The 11,095-nt window shown below is 40.9% G+C and overlaps 1 protein-coding gene across 1 annotated transcript in view; it reads left to right on the forward strand.

The window, feature by feature from the left end:
* The window catches only part of LOC108772945 (L-lactate dehydrogenase A chain), a 118,612-nt gene extending 107,554 nt beyond the window's left edge, over positions 1 to 11,058 (forward strand). Inside the window, exons 2-9 of the mRNA XM_018538621.1 lie at positions 6,169 to 6,300; positions 6,442 to 6,569; positions 6,729 to 6,881; positions 7,362 to 7,479; positions 9,007 to 9,345; positions 9,659 to 9,776; positions 9,851 to 9,983; positions 10,441 to 11,058. Of these exons, the coding sequence (XP_018394123.1) occupies positions 6,474 to 6,569; positions 6,729 to 6,881; positions 7,362 to 7,479; positions 9,007 to 9,345; positions 9,659 to 9,776; positions 9,851 to 9,983; positions 10,441 to 10,635 (1,152 nt within the window). The 5' untranslated portion in view covers positions 6,169 to 6,300; positions 6,442 to 6,473 and the 3' untranslated portion in view covers positions 10,636 to 11,058. The remainder of the gene's footprint in view (positions 1 to 6,168; positions 6,301 to 6,441; positions 6,570 to 6,728; positions 6,882 to 7,361; positions 7,480 to 9,006; positions 9,346 to 9,658; positions 9,777 to 9,850; positions 9,984 to 10,440) is intronic.
* Positions 11,059 to 11,095: the final 37 nt, after the last annotated feature.

Here is an 11,095-nt window from a genome sequence, read left to right on the forward strand (position 1 = left end):
TTAGTCATTAACATACGAACATTACAAAACGGTTGGCGTGCCGTTGCCTCGTTACCGGAGAGCCGAAGCGATTCGTCTATGTCCACAAAGAAACATTTCCACGGTGATTCAACGTGGCTGGTAACAGTGGCCAGGAAGTCACACACCGTTACTACCCTCACCACATCCATATCCTAATCACGATTTAAACCCTTCGGACACGCCAACATGAGGCGATAGATCACTGTAAAATATTACCAAGCCTAATTTCAAATTTCCTATTTAATACATCATTGCTGCAGACAATCTTTTATGGGCAATTATTAAACATCTTTTGATAAACGTCACATATAGATTTATATCTACATAATATATCTCTTTATGACCTTTTAATTATTTCTTATTAACATCGTAATTAAAATTTAATTGCTGTGATAGAAAACATTTAATTAAATCAAATATTATATCGTATGTCACTTTTACGATATGGTTGTCGACGCAATACGATCTTTTTTCCACGTCAGCCTGACAATACGTCGAGAGCATCCTAGAAACGTCAGATTGGAAAGACACGATACGAGATCAAAGTGGGTCAACCAAACCCACGCTACTGCGCGCAAAGAGAGGCGGTTTGTTCCGCGAAACCAGCGTGGCCTTGACTTACGAGGGTGCGGACGCGGTTTTTAACGTGTCATCATACAGCGGTGCTTTGTTATTACAAGCAGGAGCTCGTAAAGCAGACGGCGGCTTCGCCACAACGAAACGCTTGGTACAGCGCGCGGACGAGGGTGCATAATGCACGCGGCCCCACATAATTACCGCGTCGCGGGGAAGCTTTATGACCGCGCGTACACTTGGCGAGTATTAATTTTCTCTCTCTTTCTTTCTCTTTCGAACGAATTCAACAATCGGGACAAAGATGGAAAACGACCCGGAGAAATGGACCCGCCCGAAGCAGAGATCGGCAGAGAAAGCGAACGATATTCTGCTCAGAGAAAAGGAGACAGGTTGCTGAGTCGCGTTGCGCAGCGCAGCAGCGCGAATACCGAGATAGCGCAGCGCGCGTTCCCTGCTCGTGCGATTTTATCGCTTCCCAAGTGAGCCCCCCGGTTCCGTCCACGCCATTTTGTCGCCCGTGCGACTCATTCGTCTCGGCATCGCTTCCAACTTATACCTTTTTACCTTTTCTCCTCACCTTCTCTTTCGAGCTTCCATCCGCGTACTGCCGAATTTCGGTATTAATGATTGCTGAACCGAGGCCGCAGGTTAACATTTTTTTCTTTGCAAAAGTTGAATTGATTGCTTCGTGTCTCTGAGCAATTTTTATATTCGGTGTTATTTCGTGTCTAATTAAACGAAATCACGATGCGTGAGGCTTAATTTTGCGGTGCACTTCTTTCCACCTGACGTGTATCCTGGAAGGTCCTAGGAATGTGAAACGATGTGAGATTAAGTTCGCCTGTTTGCAGAGAAAATAAAGCAGTTCTGTGTTCTCATGATCTATATATCCGCTTTAAATCAGACCGTTCGACGATCTGATAGCCAGCACCTGCTGCCATTGATGTCATTCAAAATACTCTACTCGCTCATATAGATATCATTTGGGAACATCTGCCAGCTGATCGCACCATTCCTTTTTTGCATTCTCTCCCCTGAGTGTTTGTCTAAGCTATAATTTTAAAACGTATACGTATTTTATTCTTTTTTTCTTCTATATTTATTTATACTTAGAGTGAATGGAGTGAATAGGTCTAAATATTTTTGTGAACACAATTTTCTAACAATGTTTAACAATTTTGTACAATTTTATTTGGTAAAAAGTAACCATTTTAATGCAAACTAAAATTTTTTAAAATATTTTTATCTATAAGATGATTATTATTATATAAACTAAAGTGAAACAAATCACAAAATAACTGAAAAGCTGATTGTGCACGATCTCGCGCGTTTGGTGCGTAGCAAATCGCACCATTTCCATTGCAATAACCCACGGCGTCAATCGAAGTCACACGCGATAACGCACAGTACTCGTCATCAGACGAAGAGAGAAGTGGAAGGAAGAAGACAGGGAGGGTGGACTCGAAGTGCGAGCTTCGTCATTGTCATGAGACTGACACTTCGGGGTATCGGACCTCGGTCTGGCCATTAATAATAATCTTAGCCCGAACGAAGAAACAAAGAGGAGGAGTACGGAGAGGAGTGCGGTAGAGTTGCGGACGAGAGGGTACACAGTTCGCGCGCACCACGTCCGTTCACCACCACCACCACCACCACCACCACCACCACACAGCAGACTCGGCGTATACGTGGTAGGTATGTTCGAATGTGTCCGATGCGTCCGATAGGGCGGGACACGGGCATAAACAATTGCGCGTCAGCCTCGCCCCTTCCCGATGCAATGTAATAAAACGAGAGGTCTCTTGCTGGCCCTCCTCCGCCGCCCCGATCCCGAGAAGAGTTCTCCTCATCGGGGCCCCAGGGCCAAGAATATCGAAATGAACCGGCGTCCGCGCGATATTTCAGCGAGCCACGGGGGTCGTACGTACGTGGCCGGGTACGTAAACGTAAGCCCCGACCTCCTACGACCGTGCTCCGAGATCTCCGGTGTTCGATTGAAAGCCGAGAGCTGGCAAATTTTTAATATCGTACGTGATCATTGGTGAGATTACGCTGGAACGCACGCACATCTCCAAAAAGGAAAACCCCTTCGCGCAGCCCATTCAAATGGTCCATAATTACCGTGGCGAAAATGAATCTCGAAGTCTTATAAATAACGTTGCGATTAATCACACGCACACATACGATGTGCACCAAAAAAAAAATCAATAAAATATATTTCTTGGGCTGCCGATTTTGCGTTCGTGATCTTTGTTTCCGAGAGTACCGATGGCATGATCTCTCGTGCAGCATCCACCCTTCTTTAATGTTGGGTCATTCAGTCTCTTTATCTTGAGTTCAGGTCTCTGTCTATAGTAAAGGTAGCATTTTAATTGGAATAAGTTTTAACGCTCATAGAGCGTGCATGAAAGGTATTACATTTCAAGCCATTCTCACTGTGATCCATTCTTACTTCACTTTTAGGAACTCTACGCTTTCGAACCGTTCAACTGTATTGTTTTTCCACTGTTCCTGATTTTCTTGAGAAAAATAAAGATAAAAAATAGAAGCAACATCATCGAAATGACCAATATGATATAGAAATACGCCAATATAAAATCGAATGATTTCATAACATATTTTAATACAATTATGTTCAAATTATGAAATATATAAGCATAAAAGAGTCGGAAATTTTTAAGAATGTGAAGAAATAGGAATTATTTTTGTTTATGTTAAATAATGCATTTAGACAAGATCTTAGTTTTGAAATTAATAAAATTTTCATTTTTTATACAATATCATTAATTGGCTTTAATAAATGTAGATTAGATACATATGTATCATATATACATCATATACATATTAAAACAAAGCAGTTGTATTTATTAATATGTATATATTGATTAATAACACTATAAAATAAACTTGTCAGATTGTTTTGTGGACAATACAATTTATATAACACATAAAACTTAGCGCTTTATTTGAAAAATTTAATTAATTTTCAATCCATTTTTTATGTTGGTTTGTGCTCGGAGAAAAGATGCCCAATTTCAAGGATTAAATCAAACAATTCTAACGCATTAAGGGAGCGATCTTATGATAGCGTGTGTATGTATATATATATGTGCGTGAAACGCTTCTTTTCTTAAAAGTAGATTAATACTGGGCGATGAAGCGACGACCACGAGCAATGGGAAGAAGGGCGAGGTAGGGAAAGAGAGAGGAGAGGTGATGGTCGTTCTCCTGCGGCAGGGCGGACAATAGCAGCTCTGCGAAGTGTAGCGGACAAACAAATAGCCAATTAAAATTCCGGTTGCACGGCGAACATACTTGTATCAGCTGCAATACTACCATTGTGCATCGAAGGCATGCGCAAGCCGGTGTCTGGATCGGTTGACTGGGTCTGGGTACCAGAAGATCGGTTGCTTACGACCAACCTTCGAGGATTATCTCCGCGGTAAGCGGGGACTCGTTTGCACCGTCCACTCGACTAAATCTTACCTTACGAGACATTGTTATCGTCGAATCATGCCTTTATCGCGATCGATTTGTGTCCTCGTACGGGGGCTTCTTTCGCATCCATACATTTTAGGGTATCGCAGAATTACAATAGCAATTTGAAACCGCGAGAATTGGCAATATATACTGGCATTAGTCGGCAGACTTTGTCATAGATATAGGAAAATTCCTACGATGATATTGTATCGCGTTTCTTCACCTCGACGTTTAATAAAATTCGTATGATTAATTAAGGTAGAAAATTAATTATCTGGAAGCAGGGCGCTTCGTTCCCACTCACGGCGCTTAACTATAAATGTCAGATTCGAAATTACTTCCTCACCTCCGATCCTACCATCTTCCCGATCCGGCGTGGATGTTATTAGGAAATCGTTTAATTGGTAGATACCGATTTTAACTGGCATTATGAATGGTTACAAGTGTCACGGGGTCATTAAAAAGATAGAAAACATATTATCCTATTACAAACCTACAGCAACCTAGCGAGATAGCCGCTACGAGAGAATCAGATGATGTAGCGAGTAATTGTGCGAGAGCGGGGGATTGCTTTATCGATTTGGAGCTGAGAATTATAGCAATTGCTTTCCCTAAACTTTGGAATTGTGTAAATAAAATCGCACATTCCCGCAACCGATATCCACCGATATTCGTCGATTCTCTGTCTGGTGAGAATGAACGATTACTAAATTACAACATGCCCTTAGATACGATCGGCGGGCCATAATTGCAGGACTATTCATACATTATTGGCTCGTATATTATTTGACGCGATTCAATAACTTTGTAGCGGGACGGCCGATGGTATCTCTCCGTCGTTAAGGCGCATTCGCAATATCGATCGACCCTGATGAATGGCCACGTTTAAGGTCGTCATTTTTCCCGGCAATTATTAACGCTAAAATTGAATGTGTCCGTGAGCGCGGGATCGGACCAGTCGTGCATGGACCACGCGCGAAAAACGAGACCTCTCTCGAGAGGCAGATCCATCTTCGAATGTGTGTTAAAACTTCGCGATGCCCAAACTACCGGGAACGCCTCGCCCGCTACTCCTAAATGCAGTGGGTATGATTTATCTGCGGGCACCAAAGTAAATGGAAAAGTTTTACTTTTTTAACTGGTCCCTTTTCAGATGGTTAAGATTGTCGCTCGAGTATTATATCGGAGATGCAAGGAGTTACTTTCAACGCGTACATTTGGAAGAATATATAGCATCACATGCTTTTTCCTTTTTTTTTTTTGTTATGGTTTGCCTGGAGTCTTTAGGCCTGTCTCGAAGATAATATAACAAGGTGACGTTAATAATCTCCTGTCCACTTATTTGAACATATATGATAAATTAGACGATTTTTTTTTCTTTTGAAACTTGGATGAGACTTCGCCACGTTCGAATTTTTCTTTACATAAATTTTCATCGGGCATAATTACAAAGTTATTAAATGCATGATGTAAATTGAAGATGAAAAGATAAATATAATTCTTTTGTTATTTTCACGCTCAACCTTAAGAGGTTGTATAATGTATTAGACATATAATATATATTACACAGAGCTTTTGCATCATTATTAACTGGTTAAAGATTCGTCGTAGTCGGCGGTATTTCATTTTAAGGAAAAATCTATTTTCAGGATTTTATTAGAGATCCTTCGTGTGGAAACGGTTGAGAAAGTCTCGTGTGATTTAGCATATCTGCCATGGGGTTAATTATTTCATTCGGAACAGTCATTAAAATCATATTCGTTCGCCATGATCAACTAATAGGTCTCGGCATAGCTGAGTGTTTTACGAGTGTGCGTGCATACGCAATAACGTGCGTGGGTATATCTGTGCGAATGTGATGCTACGGGAGCGTACCGATGGAACACCGACGCGACGGGAGGCACGAGGAGTTACTTACATTTCTACGACTACCTGCAGTTAATTTACAGCAAAGTGCGCGGATAAGCTCCACCGTTATTCTTCCAGTCGGAATCTTCTCGCGCGCGGTTACTTCTTCGCGGACGTTTTCTCTTCCTCATAACGGCGATATACCCGATTCACCTCAAAAATCGATGACTCGTTTCTGCGTAGGTCGATCCGGATCTGCATAAGCGTGAGCACCGACAACTCGACCGCTATTCATTTATAAGCTCCAGTGAAAAGTTGCGACCACCGCGACGTTCGAAGTTAATAACACAAGGAAAAGGAAGTCACGCGATTGAGGTAATAAGGATGATGAAACAACACGGTTGATACATCTAAAGCATTAATACATCTCGAACGAGCAGGGTGCGATTACATACATAGTTATAAGTACACAGATGACTGGAGATCGTGTTCTCATTAAATGTACTGCTCATACAGCTGCTCGGTAAGCTAACAGCAACGACTGAAGCATGGCTGACGAAGGATCTGACACATCTAAAAGGGGTGATATTCTAGGGGACAGCAATGCCGACAGCAAAATGCCAGATGAAACCGAATGCGATGACGTAAGTCGGGGATAATACTCTTTCGTATCTCATCTGAATGAATTCAAATCTAGAAAGAGAAATGACGCTTGCTTATAACATTAGAGATACTTCTACCGATATAAAATGTAGATTAACAAGTAGGCATAGTTACGACATAAGACAACGTGTGTTTAATAGACTGATAAAGCTCCGATCACGATAACTACTACGAAGAATGCTTTAATAACGACGCAGCTGGGACCATGCGATGCCTATCCGCATCCTGTCAAAATTTCGATCGTGGGTGCAAGGAAAGTTGGAATGGCTTGTGCTATTGCAATTCTAATGAGAGTCAGTATATATACAGTATATATATATATATATATATATAGGGCTATTACTATATACAGAGTGTCCCAGAATTTTTCGTACAATCTCTAACAGTATTCCATGAGCTAAAATAAGAAAAAAATATTATATAAACATAGATTCTAAAATGTTTTATTTAAACAAAAGTATGAAACGTATAAAAAACAATTATACTTTTGAAAGAAACACGTTTACATTTTAAACTTTAAAATGATATCCGTCCATGTAAATACAAGCTTGAATCGATATGATTTTGAATTCATCTTTTTACCTTTTTGCGAAGGTAGCTAGGAAACCTTCATATATTTACATGTAAAAATTTTTTATGCAATATTTTAAGATCTCTATTTAATACTTTTTTTATTTCAGTTTATAAAACATATTTGTTTGTACGGAAATTCTTGGATAAATCCTATATAAATTCACAAGCTTTTATTAATTATTTTTGCGTAATATTTTTAGCGCATAGCAAGTGAGATCTGTTTGATCGATCAAAATTCAGATAAAGCTTCTGCCGAAGCCGAAGACATTCAGCACGCTAGTATCTTTCTAGGATGCCCTCTGGTGATTGGCACATCAGGTACTTTTTGTACTAAAGATATATATTTACGTATTATATATAATACCAATAAATAAAAAGCTATGTACAGGTATTACACAATACCTATACATCTATTCAACTTTACTACTTTCCATTGCTTTCCGATCATACATCATCCTTACGTAAAACGTCTCATCACGTTATCTGTGTCAGATAAAGCCAGTGTTGTCATAGCGGTTAACACTTTAGATCTCGTCGTCGTGCTCTAATCATGGAATCAACGAGTCGTGAACGTCCATAGACGATATAGGTCTTTCGCGCGTTAGGTGCGAGGCAGCTCACGACAGCACAAATTCCAGAAATTTTAGATTGATACGTCCGAACTGATGAATCCGCCGTCACCTGCAGTGTGTCACGATCAGCTCCGATCAACACCCATTTTAAATCGACGATCCGTTAGGTTGCCCGTCAAGAGGCCCCTGTCAACGTGCAGCGATTCAGAAACAACGTTCTCACTGCATATAGGTGGGTTTTGAGTTAGCAGCAAGTTTGGAGGCCAGAATTCCCTCGGACCTGTCTTTTAATCTCTACTCTCATCTACATCGCCGGACGCTTATACGCTGGTGAACTGGACGAACGTTTCCCCCGAGCTTTTCACGGACACTCTCGTAAATCTCGTCCACTCTTATTTATCTCGGCCGTGATCGACTCCACGACGCGGTTTTCTGTTTCTGTTTCCAGCGTGCGTACGGCGCGCAGTTACCCCGTCCGATGAGCGGCTGGTTATAAAAGCATTGTGTTCTTCGTGGGAATTCAGGACAGTAACGGAAAGTGTGTAGTACGATCAGGTTTGATCTCGTTGGTAGTTTCATCGAGTTGCATCACGTTTGATCCTAGGAATGATTTCGGTTTGTTCGACTTTTCTCGGCCTTGCGTACAACGCGTAGCGTCCGTATATTTATACCTTTATAAAGGATAGCGGAATGATTCTTCTGATCTTGTCTCGTGCGAGGTAGCAATTACTGGAACAAGTGGGACGACTTTTTTACGGGCTTGCCAACTTATCTGTAACAACATCTTTCTCCGTCGTAAATGTATCTTCCGTATAGTTGCGATACCACTGCGTGTTACTACAAGCATTTTGTGAAGGTGTTGCCTTGGATCTGTACTCTTTATTTTTCCGACCATGCCGGATTGTCTTCCCCGCCATCGTTATCGGCGCATCTCTTCCGATGGTGAGTCTCTCTCGAAAGGGGAGAAAATTTCTTATTTACTCTCGTCGTTTTGTATTCCACGCACTTCCGAGGAGCTGATGATTGCGCGGTTGAATAAAGACGTCGTTCTCCGACTAAAGGTTCCCCGGAAAGGCGTATCTGATTCTTAACGAAGCTATTTCCCGTTACGGCTCCTTTCGCGTGAATAGTGTCTTCTCTAAAGATTCGAAACGATTTATACCTTAACTCTCTCAGGAAAATGTAGCTAAAGTATTAAAATGCATACGTATCTAGAAATCTCACCACATTCCACGATAATCTTATGTGAACTATACAATAGATTGTATTTTAGATATGTACAAGATAAAAGACTCGACAGTAGTAGTAATTGCGGTTTGTGAAAAGAAACTTGAGGAGGAGGTGAATGTCAAGCACAACATCGAAGTGTTCAAGAAGATCATTCCTACAATTGCAAAGTTGGCTTGTAAGGCGGTATTACTAGTTGTAACTCAACCGATTGACGTGATGTCGTACATCACCTGGAAGTTGTCCAAGTTTCCTTCAAGCAGAGTGCTTGGCACGGGGACTCTGCTCGATAGCTGCAGGTTTCAGGATTTACTGAGTCGGAAGTTGGGACTGGCGCGAACGTCAATCAACTGCATGAGTATGGGCGCGCAGGGCGACACATCTGGTATTTGATTGACATCCCGACTAATTTTACATAGATTCGATGCAATTCTATAAAAAATATATAAGTAAATACTGAATATAATATAGCGATATAAAATGTGTGTATTTACGTTATATAGCAGTCACATTTGCTGGAATAGTATTTACATATAGTGATAAGATCTTATTAGATTACTATATCTCTGTATACCAATAATTGCATCTATTTTTACATATAGATATTATTCACGTTGAAAAGTATTACACATATTATAGTTATAGACGACCTAACAGTTAACGACGTCTCTTTCCCTCCAACATCTGTCGTTTCACAGTTTCCATATGGTCAAACGTTCACGTGGCGGGCACGAAGATACGAGACATAAACCCACGAATGGGAGAAGCGGATGATCCCGAGAAGTGGCGTGACATTTCCGAAGCTGTAAATAAAACGTCAGTGGTTAAGATCACTGGACATTCTCGAGAAAATTTAAGGAAGTAATAAAATCTTCGCGTTGTGTTTACAGCGACACGAAGCTTAATCGGCAGAAGGGTGAGAGAGGACCGAACTGTTGGGCTCTCGGCTTCTGCACCGCTGAGATCGTCGACGCCGTCGTCAGGAATACTAAAGCCGTGTTGCCAGTGTCGACGTATATACATGTGAGAGATATAATCAAGTTAACACATTCTGTAAAATTATTGAGTGAATTTTATAGTTTTCCATTAGCTTATTGCTAGTGTTATTCTAAAATTAAACATATTAATTTGATACGTTTAATTAAAGAAATACGTTATTTTAATTCTACGATACATTTGAGTTGTATAAAAACTCAATATTACCTTTTTTGATACCAATTGGAACAAAATTTAGATTACAGGATAATTAATTAATAATCGAATATGAAAGAAAGAAATTTCGTATATTACTTATAATTATATAATAATGATAATTTTTAATTCATTTTTTGTATTTTATCCACTTTATAGAATAATTATGCTGACTCTTTACTAACAAGTAAAATATTTTTATACCTTGAAAAAAGCGTTCTCAGGTGCACTTATTCGCATGTCGATTGGTACGACAGGAAAAACAAGATCGAAGAATTTCTGTTCACAGAGTTGCGCCCACGGGACCGATAAAGACGTGTACATGTCGGTACCCTGTGTTCTCGGTCGGGAAGGTGTATACGCTACGGTGCGACAGAAGCTGAACGATCAGGAAAAGACGGCGGTACAACGGTGCGCCGACAGCATCCGCGGTGTTCTGCGTGAGTGTGGCATTCTTCGCGAGTCGAGCGACATTGAAGAGTGACGACCGGTGGGCCCAGGAAAAGAGGAGAGCGAGAAACGTAAAGGACTTGCGAACGGATACGTGGCGTGGAAATAGCGAGAAAGAGAAAAGGGAGTGGAGAGAAGGAACGACGTCTTAGAATGTATCTTCATCAATAAGGGCAATGCTGCACCTGGCAACCGGTTTCTGCGTGCGTACATTCGATCGTCATAATAAACGATATATGAGTGAAACTCGACTTCCTGGAAAATTAAACCAGCCGCGTTCTCCTAAGATTGCCTGCGAACGGTACACGCTACAATATTCCACGCGTGCGAAGCTTATTACCGTTTCTTTTTTGCTCGATCGAATTTTGATTTACGCAATCGAACGATGTACAGCGTAAAGGTGAAAGGGCGGATGAAAATGCACTCTCCATTGCATGCAAGGTTGAGAGTTGCGGCTAAAAAGGATATTGGATAATTTAAACTACAATCTGTTT

The sequence above is a fragment of the Cyphomyrmex costatus genome, unplaced genomic scaffold, assembly GCF_001594065.2.
Source record: "Cyphomyrmex costatus isolate MS0001 unplaced genomic scaffold, Ccosl1.0 scaffold193, whole genome shotgun sequence".
In the NCBI taxonomy this organism is placed as follows: domain Eukaryota; kingdom Metazoa; phylum Arthropoda; class Insecta; order Hymenoptera; family Formicidae; genus Cyphomyrmex; species Cyphomyrmex costatus.